The sequence below is a fragment of the Bacillus rossius genome, chromosome 5 (genome assembly GCF_032445375.1).
Source record: "Bacillus rossius redtenbacheri isolate Brsri chromosome 5, Brsri_v3, whole genome shotgun sequence".
NCBI lineage: Eukaryota > Metazoa > Arthropoda > Insecta > Phasmatodea > Bacillidae > Bacillus > Bacillus rossius.
The window spans coordinates 8,274,348-8,294,129 of record NC_086333.1 but is presented as its reverse complement, the minus strand read 5'-3'; the positions used below and the strand labels follow the sequence as shown (position 1 = coordinate 8,294,129).

At 39.1% G+C, this 19,782-nt stretch overlaps 1 protein-coding gene across 2 annotated transcripts in view; it reads left to right on the top strand.

Moving 5' to 3' along the window:
• The window catches only part of LOC134531573 (sodium/potassium/calcium exchanger 3-like), a 157,708-nt gene extending 138,874 nt beyond the window's left edge, over window positions 1–18,834 (top strand). The window contains exons 6-9 of one of the 2 annotated variants that reach the window (XM_063367284.1): window positions 11,564–11,659; window positions 14,251–14,460; window positions 15,962–16,063; window positions 16,561–18,834. In XM_063367284.1, coding sequence (XP_063223354.1) covers window positions 11,564–11,659; window positions 14,251–14,460; window positions 15,962–16,063; window positions 16,561–16,895 — 743 coding nt within the window. In that variant the 3' untranslated portion in view covers window positions 16,896–18,834. The remainder of the gene's footprint in view (window positions 1–11,563; window positions 11,660–14,250; window positions 14,461–15,961; window positions 16,064–16,560) is intronic. The other variant, XM_063367285.1, reaches the window with a different exon arrangement.
• Window positions 18,835–19,782: the final 948 nt, after the last annotated feature.

Here is a 19,782-nt window from a genome sequence, read left to right as displayed (position 1 = left end):
AGCTTAATTATTTGTATGTATGTGGAGGGGGGGGGGGGGTTACGAGACGCATCACCTTACAAACCTGCGCTCGAATATACAAAAATAAATTAAGTGATTCCAGCTGGATGGAACACACAGATGTTTCTGATGTTGCGTTGAATCAGAACAAATGCAAATTTCATACATTTAATCCATTATGGATATTTATTCCGTCTAACAACGACTATAATGTATATGATGTATATATAAATGGTAAACACAACGAATTTATAGAAACAGGTACAGATAGTATCATGTAACGCGCAATACAGGCTCCCAAGCATTTCATTAATATGATTATATATATATATATTTCTACGCAATTGCGTATGCTAACACTGACATTCCAGAAATTATACATTATAAGTAAAGCGACATGTTTTCATAGGTGGGTAGGTTATAAGCACTCGCAGTTGCTATAAAGATGAATTGGCTCATTAAAACAATATTAATTAATACCCATAATAAAAGGCAAAGGCCTTTAAACATTTAAACACTACGTCGTGGGTCTGCGCATTCATACGTGCCTGGTCGGCAGGGCTAAGGGCGCACATGCAAACTATGAGACTGTGAAGCAAGCTAAGGCGAACTTAAATAAGGAAAAGAGAAGAATGTTCAAATATGTTTAGACAAATTACTTTAGGAAAAGTCTCATATCGCAAGGCGACAAACAACAATAACTATTACTGCTCACCACAAGTGGGTCAGTCAAAAGGGAGGGGGGGGGGGGGGGCCGTTGCGCCTTTACAAGTTTAACTTGCCCGGTTGCAAAATATGATCCAAATGGTTACTTTAAACATGGCCAAGCGCAAAAAGAAAAAAAAAACGCCAGGTCACGGGAATGCAATCCCGCGGAAACAGATATCAGGAGAGCTTATGGTCGGGAAGGTACTAGGTTGTTACCGACACAAGATAATATATAAACTAAACATTTAGCTCTAGAAATGATCGCAACAACAAGAGCACAAACTTTACGGGGAACAGAGCCGGTTACGGTACGTTCGCGATGCATGGCTGCAACATGCACAAAATCAACAAGAAACCAAATACCGACCATGACGAAGCCCAGACGACCAGCACCCGCAGTTGATTTGAAGGCAAGAGAACAGCGACAACTAAGCGACAGACCCGAGGCCAAGTGCCTCGCACCCTTATATAAAAAACAAAGATGGCGCTAGAGTCGCGGCGCTGCGAATAGAGGTGGGCACGACCTCATGAAGACGGTGTAGCCTCTTCAACCTGTTAATTGTTTATTTAGTAATGTGGCTAGCACTCCTGATTTTGATCTTTGATATTAGCAAATGCAGTCTTGGTGCAAAACCAAACAATTTCTCATATTTTATTTTGTAAAACTAGCATTTTCTAACAGTGAAACGAGGCACAATCAGTGACGTTATCCACCATTGCGGACATATGCAGTTGACACTAGTGATGTTAACCAAAGAGAATGGGATTCAAAATTCTGACCAGGAAATTATCCATCGTGACTGTCGTCAGCAGACGAAAGCAGGAGACGAAACTGGGTGGGTAGGAGAGGGAGAGAGGCGTGGGAAGACAGGAGTGTATATCATTGTTTTTCCTTGCACACATACAGCATTCGATAATACCTCACTTGTTTACAATCAATTCCTGGAATATTATAACATTTTTTCCAGCATGGTGTACCATGATTATCCTGCTAGCTAATTTTTTTTATGACAATATAAAGCTTACATCTTTTCACTCTCTTAAAAAACCAAATCCGGGAAACTGAAAACAAAAAATATAATTCGTAACATTCTTAATTTCTAACCTTTAGATCTAGTAATTTTAGAATTATGATTTTTTTTCTATTAACCAAACTTAAACACATTACACTCCTTATGGGCGGAATCTTACGAATCAGTAAATTAATAATTTGATGTATATAATTTTAAAAATTTTCATTTACATCTTATTTATTTAGTTGATGAGCTACATTTTTTTTAATTAAATAAAAACTTAACCAGTTATTTATCCCCATTTATAAACAAATTCTTCTCATAAACACTAAAAATAAGAAATACGTTCTTCTAGATGTATATTTTTTAGTGTCAGGCTTCCAAATCTATTATTTTAATAATTTGATTTTCTTTTTAAAAACATACCTAACTCTTTTACCAACCTTAGGATTTGAATTTCCCAAAATTGTATAATTATTTATGGTATTTTTCGTGTATTTCTTATTGGTACCCATTATAATTTATTACCTTTATTAAATTTGGAGAAATAATTAATAATGTTACGAACGTTAGCAAGGCCGCGTCACGCGCAGGTGCACACCGTAACATGAGATGTGCCGTGCGCACCTGGATCGCCACTTTATCTCCCTCCAGCCCTCCGCTCCCCCCCCCCCATCACCCCGCGACACTGTTAGTTTGACATCCGAAACCTTCCAGCTACGAGCCGCCGACACGTGTTACGAGAGATCTCTACCGTCGTGTCGGCGTGCAATGACGCGACAGGCCTCGGCCGCTTTCGTTAGTTCTGGAATTGCACCGAGGCCTCTATATATGCCCGAGGACGCCGGCAGAGTCAGTCAGTGGAGTTCAGAGTGAAGTCGAGAGTTTTCCCGCGGCGGAATTTCCGGGCGATAGAGTGGCGAAGTCCCTGGACGAAAGTTCCAGGGCTGAAAGTTCAGTTCCGGGCGATAGTGTCGCGGGTGCAGTGAAGTTCCGAGCGAGGCGTTGAGTGGGATCTCGGCGAAGGGGAAGTGCGACAGCGGCGGTGGAGTGCGGCGACGGAGTTCTGCGACGGAGGACCACGAGGGGAGCTGCGTCGAGAGTTGCGCCAGAGGCGCGGCCCAGAAAAGTGTGTGTATTGCGAGAAGCAAGTGACTGGAGGAGGCAACATTTTTTTTAGTGCAATTGATTAATTGGCATTTTTAGTTTATTAGCTAGTGATGTAAATAGTGGCAATAAATAAAACTGTGTTGGTGATAAAAATCTTTAATTGGGCTATCCTTTGAACCCGCAGTAAATCGTATCATTTTGGGGTCAGAAGTGGGATAGCCTTAATTAAATATTTTGCAAATAGTTAATAGTGATTAAAAAATTTAATTAGAGTTTAGATTGTCGGTATCAAAATTAGTGTTGGGAAACATAGTTAGTTTTGAGTGTTAGTGTTTAGTAAGGGTTTAGGTTAGCTCATAGGGGAAATAACAGTGGTGTTAGTCTTGTAGTGTATATGGACAAGAAATATGGCTGCCGACGACCTTAAGAATGTCATGGCATTCTTGGTCGTAATTAAGAATGACATGAAGAGTAACAAGGAAGAACTGAAGAGTAGCCAGGAAGAAATGAAGAATAAAACTGATAACAGCCAGAAAGAAATGAAGAATAAAATTGATAACTGCCAAGAGAAAATGGAAAACAGACTGGACGAGATGAAGAATAAAATTTTTAACTGCCAAGAGGAGAATGCTATGAAGACAGAGATATAGGACATCAAGAAAAACCAAGAAGAGATGCGAAACGAAATAGTTGCTGCACAAGAAGACATGCGAAACGAAATAGTTTCTGCACAAGAAGAAATGAAGTAGAAGATGGATGAAACCAGCATCCATTTGGAAGGCAAAGTGCAGTGTTTGGAGCAGCATCTTGCAGAACAATAGCAACATGTAGTAGAACATGAAGAACTAGTAGCGCAACAGCTGGCCCAACTCGAGCACACTACAGAACAGCAATTGGCACAGCAGCTAGTTCAGCTCAAGCAGGCCACCGAACAGCAAGTAGCAGCTGTAACAGAAGAGTGCCGTCGGATGATCAAGGAAGCTGCATCGGCTACGAAAAGGAGCAGTTATTCTGGAGATGTGAAGGTGGAAGGTGCAACTGGTACCCAAAATACAAGCCACCCACCTTTGATGGGCAATCGTCGTGGGCTGTCTACAGTGTGAGGCAGCTGCTAAAGTAAATGGGTGGGACGATGAAGAAAAGCCTACGGCACTCGTCTTGGCCCTGCGAGGATCTCCACTAGAGCTGCTGCAGACCATACCAGTTACAGACCAGAAAGAATATGGGGTATTAGTAGAAGCTCTTGAGCTGAGGTATGGCGTCCGACACATGGGCGAGGTGTATATTACAGCCCTGAAGACACATCAACAGAGATCTTCGGAAACCCTCCAAGAGTTCGAAGCCGACATCGAGCGCCTCGTACACCTTGCCTACCCAGAAGAACCAACAGAGTTCTGCCAGCAGCTAGCAACTAGTGCTTTTATAGACGGGCTCCGAGATGCGGAGGTTCAGCAAACTCTTCATTTGGACTGACACAAGAAGAGCTGCGAGGCCTTAGTTCATGCCCTGGAAAACAAGGCAGCACACAGTACCTCAAGAAACACAAGAATCAGGACAAGGATAGCTGGACTGGAGCCCTACAAGGCAGCAAATAATAGAAACAACACTTATGAAGTAGATATTCTAATGGTATTGAAGAAGCCGCTGAATGATACTCCAGGTAACCAGATCAAAAGATCAGGAGGACGCCCGGGGTGCTTCATCTGCAATGAACTAGGACACATCAAGTGGGACTGTCCGACACGCAGGAAGACAACACAACAGGAAGAAAAAAAAGATCAACAGGGAAACGAGCAATATATGGTATGAATGGGCGCATGCCAGCTCTACATGAAATGGTAGCCCCTAGGGTTTTTCCTGTATCCGTATTTTGTAGAGGCCATGGCAGTTTGTTGCTCAATGAATGGATCAATGGCAGACAGTGTTTACTTATTGTTGACACAGGAGCATTTGCATCTATTATGCCCACAGATATTGTAAATAGAGAAAAACTGAAGAGAACACCCATTCCATACAGACTAAAACAGCAACCGGCGATACATCACCTGTGCATGGACAGTTGGATCTGGAGTTAAGGATTGGAACATGAACATTATCACAGACCTTTCGTGTTGCTGATATCACCGATGAGGTAATATTAGGAGTAGACATCATGAATCGATACGGATTCGTTATTGACATGGAAGGACTGGTACTGCGTATTAAAGATGAAGAGGTGGCTTTGTTTACTCCCGACCAACTAGAAGTTCCTGTAATGCAAGTTGTAGTTAGCGAAACTCTTTCAATTCCAGCAAATCATGAGAAGATTATAGCAGCTAGGATTACGGGAAACCCTAGGGGCAACATGAGCTACCTGATAGAGCCAGATACGAAGTTAGGATTGTAGACACTCCTGGTAGCTCGAATCATTGCAATATGCGGAGAGTTTGTACCACTCAGGGTGGCCACCCTCGACTCTCGAACAAAGGTCCTTAAACCAGGGGACCCAATAGCTAGCTGTGAACCAGTCTCTTGGGTAGGCCAATGCGAGTCTTCCTCACCTGTTAGTCATGATGCGCAAACACTTGACCCGAATATGGAGCAACTACTAATGCGATGCCAAAATAATCTGACAGATTGGCAAATAGAAGAAGTAGCAGCTTTTCTGGTAAACAACCAGGAGGTAATTTCCTCAGGGGATACTGACCTTGGGAGAACAAACCTAGTCTATCTTCTCATCAACACAGGTGATGCAGAGCCGATCCGACAGGCACCATGACAGCTGCCTCTAGCAAAACAGGAAGAAGCTGAGAAGTTGATCGCTGGTATGATGGAAGGTAGTGTAATAGAACCATCAGCAAGTCCTTGGGTTTCCCCAGTTGTTTTAGTAGCGAAAAAGGATGGCCAACTGAGGTTTTGTGTGGACTACAGGAAGCTGAATGACATCACCAAAAATGACAGCTACCCCCTCCCACGTATCGATGACACACTTGATACATTCTCTGGCACCAGATGGTTCTCTACATTGGACCTGAAGAGTGGTTACTGGCAAGTGGAGCTACACCCAGAGGATAAGGAGAAAACTGCTTTTACGACAGGCAGTGGTCTGTTCCCGTTTACTGTGTTACCATTAGGGTTATGTAATGCTCCTGCAACTTTTGACAGATTAATGGAGCTCGTCCTTCATGGCTTGAATTGGAAAACATGCCTAGTATATCTGGCGACATTATTGTAGTAGGTAATACAGTGAAGGAACATTTGCAAAATCTCCAGGATGTATTCCACAGGCTTCGCCATGCCCAGCTTAATTTAGGTCCTAAGAAGTGCTTCTTGTTCCAGCATGAGGTAACATTACTTGGGCATATAGTATCACAGCATGGAGTGCGAACAGATCCTGAGATGATCTGTTCTGTTTTGGAGTGGCCTCAACCTAAAAACAAGCTTGAAGTAAGAAGTTTTCTGGGACTCTGTACTTATTACAGACAGTTTGTGACCGGGTTCTCGACAATCGCAAAACCGCTGCATCAGCTGACTGAGGACAAGAGACAATTTATTTGGACCTCGGCATGCGAGACTGCATTTCAAGACCTCAAGAAATCCCTGTGTTCTAGCCCCATACTTGCCTACCCCCATCTACATGGAGAGTATATCCTCGACACAGATGCGAGCGGATATGGTTTGGGCATGTCCTGTACCAGGTTCAGGGTGGAAATGAACGAGTAATAGAATACTACAGCAAAGTTTTGTCTAAGCCTGAACGCAACTATTGTGTCACAAGACGAGAACTCTTGGCTGTAGTAAAGTCTTTGCAACATTTCCACAAATATTTATATGGGAGAAAATTTATTTTACGCACTTACCATGCCGCACTTAAGTGGCTACTACAGTTCAAGAATCCAGAGGGACAACTTTCTAGGTGGATTTAACAGATACAGCAATATAATTGTCGGATAGAACACAGGAAAGGCCGAATTCACAGCAATGCTGATGCCCTCTCCCGAAAGCCATGCAATGTAGACTGTAACCATTGCAACCGGGGCAGAGAAAAATGGGGCGATTGAAGATATTTGGTGAACAACGATAATTAACGGGGAAGAAAAATACGATTGTCCAGCTTGAAGGCAGCGCCTTTGAGAGTGGTGCTGGACGTCCAAAATGGCATGAAATCTCCATTGACCGAAGGGCGGTGAAAGCTTACTGGGCATAGTGGGATTCCTTGAGAATTGTGGATTGGCTTTCAATGAGGGCGTGGGAGAAGTAGTTACCATGCAACTACTCCTTCCAAAGAGTCTAGTGGCAGAGGTGTTGAAGTAAATTCATGATGGTACATCTGGTGGTCATCTAGGGGTGAACATAATATTAGCCAAGACCCGTTAACGCTTCTTTTGGTTGAGGTGTCGCCAGGATGAGAAAGCTTGGTGTAGACAATGCGACGCATTCTCGGCTAAAAAGGGGCCACAACTCCGGAGTCATGGGAAAATTAGGGCATGCAATGAAGGAGCCCCCTTTGAGAGGATAGCCATCGACATCGCTGGACCATTTCCCAAGACTAAAGATGGTAACCGGTATATTCTGGTAGCAATGGATTATTTCAGCAAGTGGCCAGAGGCTTATGCACTTCCTAATCAAGAAGCCTCCTATTTTGCAGATGCAATAGACAACAACTTCATTTGCAGATTTGGAGTACTAATGGAGCTCCACTCGGACCAAGGCCGCAATTTTAAGTCGACAATATTTCACTAGGTGTGTCGGTTACTGGGAATAAATAAAACAGCCCTACATCCTCAGTCCGATGGCATGGTGGAGAAGGTCAACAGAACTCTGTGTGACCGAGCATCAACAGCATTGGGATCAACACATCCAGTTGTTCCTAATGGCATATAGATCTTCCATCCATGACTCCACTGGGCAGACCCCTGCGAGTATTGTGTTTGGACAGGAGTTGAGGCTGCCCTGATATGTCAACTTCGGTCGTCCGCGCAAGTAGCCGACCAGCACCACTGAATATGTAAATCATCTAGAGGAGCGAATTTTACTTGTAAACAAGGAGACCCGCAGGAATCTTCGATTAGTGACGAATCGAATGAAGACTAGGTATGACCTGAAAGCCAATTCATCCGAATTCCAGAAGGTTGATTTAGTGTGCTTGTATAACCCGCAACGAAAAAAGGGAAGATGCCCTAAACTTCAACCATCATGGGAAAGCCCCTATGAGGTCTTAAAGTGCCTAAATGATGTAGATTACAGGATCCAGAGAGGAAAGAGGGGATGTATGCAAGTGGTACATTTGGACCGCTTGAGGGAATATGCAAAAAGTTATGCGATTCCTGTTCGGGACGAACAGGTTTAAGAAGGGGGCAATGTTACTAACTTTAGCAAGGCCGCTTCACGCGCAAGTGCACGCCGTAACATGAGATGTGCCGTGCGCACCTGGGTCGCCGCTTATCTCCCTCCAGCCCTCCGCTCCCCCCACGCGGCACTGTTATTTTGACATCCGAAACCTGCCAGCTGCGAGCCGCCGACACATGTTTTCGAGAGATTTCTACCGTCGTGTCGGCGCGGAATGACGCGACAGTCCTCGGCCGCTCTCGTGAGATCTGGAATTGCACCGAGGCCTATATATATGCCCGAGGACGCCGGCAGAGTCATTCAGTGGAGTTCAGAGTGAAGTCGGGAGTTTTCCCGCGGCGGAGTTTCCGGGCGATAGAATGGAGAAGTCCCTGGACGAAGGTTGCAGGGCTGAAATTTCAGTTCCGAGCTATAGTGTCGTGGGTGCAGTGAAGTTCCGAGCGAGGCGTCGAGTGGGATCTCGGTGAAGGGGAAGTGCGACAGCGGCGGTGGAGTGCGGCGACGGAGTTCTGCGACGGAGGACCACGAGGGGAGCTGCGTCGAGAGTTGCGCCAGAGGCGCGGCCCAGAAAAGTGTGTGTATTGCGAGAAGCAAGTGACTGGAGGAGGCAACATTTTTTTTAGTGCAATTGATTAATTGGCATTTTTAGTTTATTAGCTAGTGATGTAAATAATGGCAATAAATAAAAGTGTGTGATATAAATCTTTAATTTGGCTATCCTTTACGAACCTGCAGTAAATCGTAACAATAATATTAAATAAAAGTATTTTCACCCCTTGTAGTAAGAATTTTAGAATATAATAATTAAGTTTTTGGAATTATTCAAATGTTAATTACTGGTACAAAAAAATTAAAACGCTTAGTTAAATTCTGATTCCTTATTATTGACCTTTAAAGCATTCTTAAACCAGTTCACGCCATAGGAGTGGATTTTGCTAAATAAAAAATTTAGGTTAGTATTTTCGTATGTTTATTAATAGTACGAATATAATTCACAACAATTGATAAATTTGTAAATAAAATTATTTTTCTTATATTATACATAAGTACTATTTTTTCACCCCTTTGAGATAGAATATCGGAAAATATAAAAAAAAATTTTTAGTATTCGTACTTGTGTTTGTTAATGTTATTTTTCATATTTTAATTATTGGCATCTAAAGTATATATTACGCTTTCTTAATTTTGAGTTATAATATTTATTCTTTAACCATACTTACCTCTTATTTACCTCTTATGTTTTCAATATAGCAAAATAAAAATTAGGGTGGTAGTTTTTGTATGTTTATTATTGATGCCCAAATTCATTTAATTTCTTTAATTAAATTCGGAGATATAATTATTAATCTTGAAAAAATTGTTAATAATTTTACCCTTAGTTTTTGAATTTCGCAAAATAATAATTGTTTTTCGTAAGTTTTTTATTGGTACCCAGTATCATTTAATAAGCTAAATAAATTCGGGGATATATATTAAACTTTAAAACATACTTAACCGTTTTCCCCTTAAGAGAAGAAATCAGCCAAATATTAAAATAGTTTTTGATAGTTTTGAAATGTTTTTTATTGGAACCAAATATAATTTGCTATACTAAATTAAATTCGTACTTATTATTATTTATCTTTAAAAATTATTTTCCCTTTTACCTCCTAGGGCAATATTATTAAAAAAAATTAAAATTTGAATGGTCTTTTTGTATGTTAAATGTTGGTACCGAATAAATTTTATTTAGCTGAGTTAATTTCAGAGATATTATTAATTATCTTAAAACAATAATTTACCACTTTTTTTTTCCTTATTTAAATCTGTAATTAAAACTAGCCTAGTTTTTAAGTTACCCATCGGCTTTTCTAATAAAAATAGTTCATCGAAATACGTCAAGTAATTAACGATTTATTCTCGAACAAACAACTGACAAATAAAAAAAAACAGAAAAAAATATAATTGTTGAGTTCTTAATAAAGTAAATAGCCATTTCCGATGTGTTTTTTTTTATCAGCAGTTAACTGCATCTGTTACGTATTTTCCATGCTTCTGCTATCTTTGATTTTCTCCGTCATTTAGCTCTAAGTGTCACCTCCCCTACCATTTCCCCCCTTGTTATTCCCTTTCCTTTCCTTCGCCACTCCCTTCTTTTCCTTTGGTTGTGCATTTCTCCCACTCATTCACCTGTATAGCTACTTTCGCGCAGGAATACATTTTCTAGATTATATAAGGTCATGACAGCTTTAACATCCTTCTTGTTAGTTTAGTTCTCATGAGCAGATAAGTGTTGGTGTCAGAATCGTTCAAGGGAGTGTAAGTATATTTCCTTGAAGATATACTTATGTTTGCATTTCTTAAGTGCCTTAGTATGTAACTTGTTTCATAATTCTCTAATCATTTTTTTGTCCGCCACGCTCAAAATTTAGTTAACTTATTTCTTTGTTTTGCTACGTCGCTACTCAGGCCATGATCGTTTCCGCCGAGGCTCGTTCTTAAATATCTTATATTCACCTAAACATATACATGTCTACCATAATGATTTATGGATAATTATTCATATTTACTTAATTTTGTTTTGAGTTACATATGGCGTATTGCCTTGCTCACATTCTAGTCGGTGCATGTATCTTGTTGCATGTTGCATGTTTAGGTAAACTATGAATTTGTTTATTAATTTATTATTGGTTTATACTTGAATAAATACTTAAATTTCTTTTTTTATCTTATCTTCTTTCATACATGAACTAACCAATTGCAGGAGCCTTCTACCATTAGGGGCGAAATGTTCTTGACATGATTTTTTCTTCCTTTTTTTTTTAAACATATTCCTGATCAAAACTTCTATCTCCTCAGCAGGTTGTAGCATCCTCTGACGGAGATTGTTATCTGTTGTTTTTATTGGTCACTGCACTGTATGCTGCATATCAATTCATCCATTGTACAGACGTTTTGTTTCGAACAGTTTTATTATTATTTTATATGAAGAAGAAGTGGAAATCTTCAAACGGCAGCACAATGTGGACCCACTGATATACCCACCAACACATATCTAACCATGTGACGAAGGAAACAATAAATATAAGTAAAAAGTAGTAAGACATATATAAAGACTCAGAGAATAATATATGATCAAAGAAAACGTCCACTATATCAAGATCTTAACAAACTAACAATGTCTAGGATTAGTCTGACCGCCTATAGACACCACCCAAAAATACCTACGCCCATTTAGAATACAAAGCGTAACTTTTATAATGATATTCTATTTTAATATTTTCCTTTAGGTACAATGGCAAACCAATAAGGGGGGGGGGGGGGAGAGAATCAGTTAAAAGAATAATGTGACGCATAACTTTACACAAATATATAGCTGGATACTGGTTTTGTAGTTCCTCATGTAGTTTTTTTTTTCTTTTTAGATAAACTGCAAAAAGTCTACACAACAGGCAATGAAGAAAAAAATGCAATGTTTACAGAACCAAATGGAGCAAAAGACGTGGAAGACTGTGATGATGGTAAGGATTTCTTATATTATTTACGTTCTGAATATAAGATAAAAAATTCGAAGTTTATTTTAAAAATTTTGTATAATAAAAAAAATTCTAACTGCGCTTATACTTTATAAACCGTAAAAAAATCCACATACATGATTTCAAAATATATTATGATTAAATTTTTATTATAATATAATTATTTTTTATTTTAATAACTAATAAGATTCTATTAGAAGGAGTATTTACAGTTTTTTTTTAAATGAAACAACAATTTTCTTAATTTTAATGGTTTTATGAAAATAAATAATACGATAAACTTTGTAAAAAACATTTATTTAGGAAATAATGGAAATTGTATAACATACCATTTTATACATATTGTAAATAAGTTTGTTAAAATGCCAATTACAAACATATTAGTGCAAACAGATCAGATCCTTAATAAAAAAATTAGCTTTAGTCTTATACACATTTGTAGAATGAATTTTTGGTGTAAAGAATTTTTTTTGTTTATTGCAGCTTATTTCATTAATGAATTAAACAAATTTGTTGCCAAAACTTTAGTCCTTAAAATATTTTTTTACTATAACGCAATTAAAATGTGTATAAATATTGAAGCGTTTGTTAAAAAAACTCAATTACAAGTTTATATGAAAATATGTTTTGTGGATAAAATGTTTTATAAATTATTTAAGTAACTGTGTTCAGATACATAATTTTACAATTTTCGTTAAAAATGTATTGTGAATTGCAAAAATATACAAAGAAAAAATATTATAATTCGTGTTTTGAATATAGCATGTTCTTTTATACAAAAATATAATTTTTTGGAAAAATAAGAACAAATGAAAAAATTAAATACTGGACAAAAAATGTTAGGATACTAAACTCGGTATCAGCAGAGCGCCCACGCTGTCGAGATTGTTTGTTTGTATAAATTCCACATACATTTCCACGTCTCTAATAAATTAATAAATTTTCATTCTTCCTTTAAGAGTACATATTATTAAAATGACATTATTTGGACTGCTATTCATTTAATTGTTATACATAATATTATATTACTGTCAATATTATAACATATATGGTTTTGGCACCATGCATATACCTTATGGTAAATTCGTCGCAGGATGAAGAAGGTACATAATTTATTATAATTTAAAACAATGTTTGAAAATTGAACCTAAAGACCAAAATAATATTTTAAAAAATAACTAGAATTTACCTTTAGTAGTTTTCCCATATACATTTGTGCTTGACCACCACAGTAGCAGAAGACCACAGTACTCGCTGTTGTTGCAGTCTCTAGCCCGTGGACCTGGCCCCAGGCTGCCACACTGGGCGTGAAGCTCTGGTGGCTGTTCACGTGGCCTATCATGTTCGTGCTTGACCACCACAGTAGCAAAAGACCAGAGTACTCGCTGTTGTTGCAGTCTCTAGCCCGTGGACCTTACCCCAGGCTGCCACACTGGGCGTGAAGCTCTGGTGGCTGTTCACGTGGCCTATCATGTTCGTGCTTGACCACCACAGTAGCAGAAGACCAGAGTACTCGCTGTTGTTGCAGTCTCTAGCCCGTGGACCTGGCCCCAGGCTGCCACACTGGGCGTGAAGCTCTGGTGGCTGTTCACGTGGCCTATCATGTTCGTGCTTGACCACCACAGTAGCAGAAGACCAGAGTACTCGCTGTTGTTGCAGTCTCTAGCCCGTGGACCTGGCCCCAGGCTGCCACACTGGGCGTGAAGCTCTGGTGGCTGTTCACGTGGCCTATCATGTTCGTGCTTGACCACCACAGTAGCAGAAGACCAGAGTACTCGCTGTTGTTGCAGTCTCTAGCCCGTGGACCTGGCCCCAGGCTGCCACACTGGGCGTGAAGCTCTGGTGGCTGTTCACGTGGCCTATCGTGTTCGTGCTTGACCACCACAGTAGCAGAAGACCAGAGTACTCGCTGTTGTTGCAGTCTCTAGCCCGTGGACTTGGCCCCAGGCTGCCACAATGGGCGTGAAGCTCTGGTGGCTGTTCACGTGGCCTATCATGTTCGTGCTTGACCACCACAGTAGCAGAAGACCAGAGTACTCGCTGTTGTTGCAGTCTCTAGCCCGTGGACCTGGCCCCAGGCTGCCACACTGGGCGTGAAGCTCTGGTGGCTGTTCACGTGGCCTATCATGTTCGTGCTTGACCACCACAGTAGCAGAAGACCAGAGTACTCGCTGTTGTTGCAGTCTCTAGCCCGTGGACCTGGCCCCAGGCTGCCACACTGGGCGTGAAGCTCTGGTGGCTGTTCACGTGGCCTATCATGTTCGTGCTTGACCACCACAGTAGCAGAAGACCAGAGTACTCGCTGTTGTTGCAGTCTCTAGCCCGTGGACCTGGCCCCAGGCTGCCACACTGGGCGTGAAGCTCTGGTGGCTGTTCACGTGGCCTATCATGTTCGTGCTTGACCACCACAGTAGCAGAAGACCAGAGTACTCGCTGTTGTTGCAGTCTCTAGCCCGTGGACCTGGCCCCAGGCTGCCACACTGGGCGTGAAGCTCTGGTGGCTGTTCACGTGGCCTATCATGTTCGTGCTTGACCACCACAGTAGCAGAAGACCAGAGTACTCGCTGTTGTTGCAGTCTCTAGCCCGTGGACCTGGCCCCAGGCTGCCACACTGGGCGTGAAGCTCTGGTGGCTGTTCACGTGGCCTATCATGTTCGTGCTGGCCATCTCCGTGCCTGACTGTCGCCGGAGTGCCTGGCGGAGCTGCTACCTGCTCACCTTCTTCATGTGCATCCTGTGGATCGGCACAACATCATACACAGTCGCGTGGATGATAACTGTTATTGGTGCGAGCATTTCCCCCCTCATTTACGTCATTTGTGCGTTTTCAAGCTTTATTATAAACATTCATGAGTAAATGTTATAGGTTTGCATGCTATTTTTATTTATATCTTAGCTTTTAAAACGCCCAAATTCCATCAATTACTGCTCGCTGTCAAAGTTTAATACAATACGAACAGTTATAAGAAATCATTCATAGTTAAATAAATTTTGCTTGCGGTTTTTGCATGCATCAAGTTTGATGAAATATTTGCGCAAACTCAGTTGAAATTGCAGTCGTTACAACCCTGAAAATATGAAACCTTTTAATACCTATATCATAAAGAGGATCTATAAAAATAATGTAAATGTTTACGTCATATTTAACGTTGTTTCTGTATTTGCTACCTTATCAGCCTAAAATGTTCCATTGTTAACCCATTTCAAATGAATCAAGTCAACACAACTTGTATAAAAGAAAACAGCTAATTTTAAGCAAAATTATCACACCAAACTTCCAGTTTGACCCCTCCTCTGGTGTGCCGATGTGTGGCAAATTTCTGTTGTGGGACGAGCACTATTTCCAGCCTCACCAATTCCTATTCACGATTTATTTGAGCGTAAATAGTTTCTTTTTCATCACTTAAAATGGCCAAAAAGGAAGCACAACACCACCTCCTGTCGATTTGTTTTGCACCCCTGCCCTTAATGTGACACGTAGTTGCCGCTGTCCTTGTAGGATGGGCTGCGCTCACTTCGCGCCTTTACTCAGAGGCTCTGTGGAAACATCTCCTGGATCGTAGTTTTTATCTCGAACTTCACTGAACAGTCTTCAAGCAATTGGGATTTTCGTTATAAATACTTTGAACATTTTATTTACACAAAAATATAGACATACGCAGTATGTTTGGTGGTTCAGAGACTCTCGTTCTATATTGGTTTTCACTTTGTTATAATGCGTACCAAGCATCATTACTTTATACATAGTGGTTCGAAAAACATTAGTATATTAATTGGAGACTAATACTTTTTTTACTGATAACCAAAATGACCTAAATAGACAGGAAAGAAATTAACTTGACCACTTGTGCTTTCATGATTAATTTGGTAAATGGATTTTTTGCGGTATATTAATGTAGACATTGTTAATAACTTAAATATAGATATTAAAACCAGCATGCTTAATAAGCACATAGTATGTCTAAATTAAAAAAAAAATTAATGTTTTTGCTTACGATTCGCAGAAGTTCAATTTTAAACAGGTTTTGATGCAATATACATCTTTGACACACTTAAAAATTTATAAGTCCAGATGACTCTACCAAAGAGAAAAGTTTCAAAGCATTTCTGATGAGAACTCTTATTTTATAAAAAAAATTTTGAATTTAAGTATTTTGGTTATGTCAGGGATAGGATTACTTAATTATGGGTGATGTGGAGGAATCGCGGGTATATTTTACTGCAGCTGTTGTGCTTATTCAAGTACCTTCAGCCAAGTGTGAGGTCAGCAGCGTGGCTTACCTGCAGGGGACACGCTGCAGATACCTGACTCGGTGATGGGGATCACCTTCCTGGCCGCGGGCACCAGCGTTCCTGAAGCAGTCTCCAGCGTCATTGTAACCAACCAAGGTCAGGCCTTGGCTCCATGCTGGTTGCTATGTCTCAGCATATTTCACATTTAGTAAACAATTCTAAACAAACTAAGCCAATGTAAGAGATATTACCAAATTTATAATTTTATCCACTGGATTCGCAATGGAAAAATTTAAATAAAGTATTATTATTGCTTCAATTTCTTATTTTTAAAATCTTATTACAAAGTTATTGTTTTTATTTAAAAAAAATACTTTTTTAGTTATAAACAAGTTCAGAAATATGGAGAGCCATTAAAAATTAATGCAATTTTATCTATATATAATTTTTTTTAATGTATCCTGCCACATATAGAAAAAAAAACATTCAGTGCAGCATAAACGTTCCATTACTCTTATTGATTGAATATCTTTAAGTTAAAACAAGAACAAGTATTTACAGAACATAAGTTAGGAAATATAATTTTCAGCCATATGTGACATTATTTATTGCCATAGAAAAACAACTGTTATAAACTACAATCTGTGTTGCAGGTCACGGTTCAATGGGGATCAGCAATTCCATCGGCTCCAACACATTTGACATCCTTCTGTGCCTAGGGCTTCCATGGCTTCTCAAGTCTACATTCTTACCCGTCATCCCAGGACAGCACTACGTTATCATAAACTCCAAAGGGATTGGATACAATGCTGGCTTGCTAATGTCCACACTCTTGCTGCTGTACGTCAGCTTCGCCACCAACGAGTTCAAGCTGGACCGCAAGATTGGTATCATCACCCTGTTCATATATTTGGGCTTCCTCACGCTCGCCTCGCTCATAGAGTTGAATGTGTTCTTCCCCGTAAACTTGCCAACCTGCCCTTCTTGACCTGACTTGCACAGCCTCACATAGAGCTAAACATATAATTCCCTGCAAACTTACCAACTGGTCTTCTTGACTGGCCTTGTAATGTCTAGCTCATCGAGCTGAACAAGATCTTTCCCGTAAAATAACCAAACTTCCCTTCTTTAGATGCCTTGCACAGCCTCGTTCATAAAACAGAATCACTTATTCCCCGTCAACTTGTAAACAGGCTCTTCTTGACTTGCCTTGCACAACTAACCTTATCAAGCTAAGCATGTTATTCTCTATGAACTTTCCAACTTGCTATGCTAGATATTCATTTCACTGCCTCACTCATAAAGCTAAAAATTATTTTTACCAAAATATTGTCAAGCTGCCTTTCTTGATTTGCTTAACAAAATTACCGCTTTTCGAGCTAGGCATGTTCTTCCTCAAAAACTTGACAACTTCTCTATATTGACAGGCCTTGCATAGCCTCGCTCATCCAACCGAACATGTTCTTCCCAATGAACATTTTAAACTGCAATTCGAGATATACCTTGGACAAAATCGCTCATCCAGCGGAACACGTTCTTCACCATTAACTTTTAAACTTTACCTTCTTGACTTGCCTTGAAAAGCCTCGCTTGTCAAGCTAAGACTTTTTTCTCTCATAAACTTGCCAACCGCACTTTTGACCTTCCTTGCACAGATTATCTCATTGAGTCGAGCATGTTCTTCCCAATGATATTGCCGTCTTGGCTTTCTCAACCAGTCGGCGTGTTTGACTTCTGAAACTTGCTCACCTGCACTTTTGGCCGGCATTGCATAGCCATGCTCACTGAGCTGAACACATTTGTTCCCATGAACATGCACAGCCCAGCTTAGCGATCTGATAATTTTCTTTGCTCTGAACTATTCTAATATTATCTTTCTTTCTCTTTTTTACTTATTATAAGTTAAAAGTATCATTTCCCTATTCAAGTTAATCTTCGTGCATTCGCAAACCTATTTTACTATAGAATTTTAGCATAATAATTGAAAGTTTTACTGTTAAATCAGAATACATAAATATTTTTATATTTTTAGTTTTTTCCGGATGATTCATTTACATAAAAAATTTATTTATTTATTATAATTTACTTTTTATTTACACGTGGCAGTTGTACTAGTTTTAATGTCAAATGGCAACAGAAATCATTATGTTATATATTTTTTTTTGTTTGGTGAATATTTGTTCACATTAGTCAAAGAGAATGATTTTATACCATTTTTAAAAATACAATAGACTTTAAATTATTTTTTAATTACCTTCTTGTCTTATTACATGTTTGTATTCAGGTGTGTGTGGTTTATATCCCTATTAAACCCACTTATACAAATTTCATACACATAAATGTTTAATTCTTTTGATTTATTTTACTATGTTTTATCATAGTTGCTTTGTCCAAACAACAATATTTATGCTCTAAATAACAAGTTATGCAAGCTCGCAAAATACCCATTGCATTATATAACAAACTAATCGATTCTTTAATTATGCTCAGTGTTTAAAATAAGTTTAAACTTAAAACTACACTGTTATATTGACTTTTTGGGTTAATATTTATGTGTGCATTTTTTGTCCAAATAATTTGCAAGAATGTCTTATATAATAAGCAAAAATTCTAATAATTGGGGATCTAATATTAAAACAAGTACATTATATGTAGAATGCAAGTGGCTGCGTTTGCTATGTTCAACAACAGATATTTTTTTTTCTTTAAGGATGTGCTTGTGAAGATAATAATTGTTACACACGTTTGTCTTAGAACTATCAAGTTATCACCGTAGAAAATTATTTGCGTAATTGTGTAAGTTTCAGTGTTTTACATAATATTTGAATGATTTTTAATTGAGTGAAAATTTTTGTTTTGACTGATGTGGCCTGAATATTACTGTAAACACCTAAAGTATTATAATAAAATATTACTGTTACATAAAAGGATTATATATCTGTTGATAATCCCTTCCTTGTTGCACTTGACCACCAATGTCTGTCGCCTTTTAACTCATTAATCCTTTAATTTTAATTTAGTAATGAAAGTAAAATTATAGTAGTGTCTGTCCATTAAGATAACGCAGTGATGAAACAATTGTGGACTTACGGGCCTAAACATAATTACATAAAGAAAAAAATAAATATAACTTAAAAATACATATATAAGTGAGTACGAAAAGTAAGAACAGTTAAAATAGAACCCCTAAATTCCAGTTGGAAAATCCTAACCCTTAAATAAAGCTATTAAAGTAAAAGTATGTAAGATATTCAAAGCCATTTTGGGCATCCAAGGTCCAAGACGCATTTAAAATTAAATTAATTTCTAACAAATTATTTATTATTTTATAAATTTTTATGCAAACTATTTAATAATATCACAATGTCGGTTGAGTTCAAGTTCAAAGATCAAAGGTCAAGTTCTTGACCAAAAGGTATGAGTTTTTGCAATTTTAAGTAACTTAGATATAAATCAGGGAAATTAAGCTGGGAGTTTTTAAGGAACAAAATGAACTTTTTCCTCAAAAACGGGTAAAATGCCCTCAAATAGGGAAATTACAATGAATTTTTTAGGAATTAGGTTAGTTGGAGGAGGGAGCCGGTTCTGCGACAGTGTAAACATTGCTGATGTAATGATGGCAGGCACCACTTTAACGCCACTTTGACGTCGTCTGCAGGAGGCCACCATATTATTGACATCCGCCATCTTAGTTCTACCTTTCGCTCCCAGAGCGCGCCACCATCGCTCCGAAGGTAGAAATAGTGTACAAAAAACCCAAACAGCAGCTGGGATTTGATAAGGGGGATGTGAGCACATCAAGGTTAGAAAGCAGTGACCTTAGCCACGAGACCAGTTGAGGAGTAGAGAAAGAAATAAGGAATATATGCTACAGT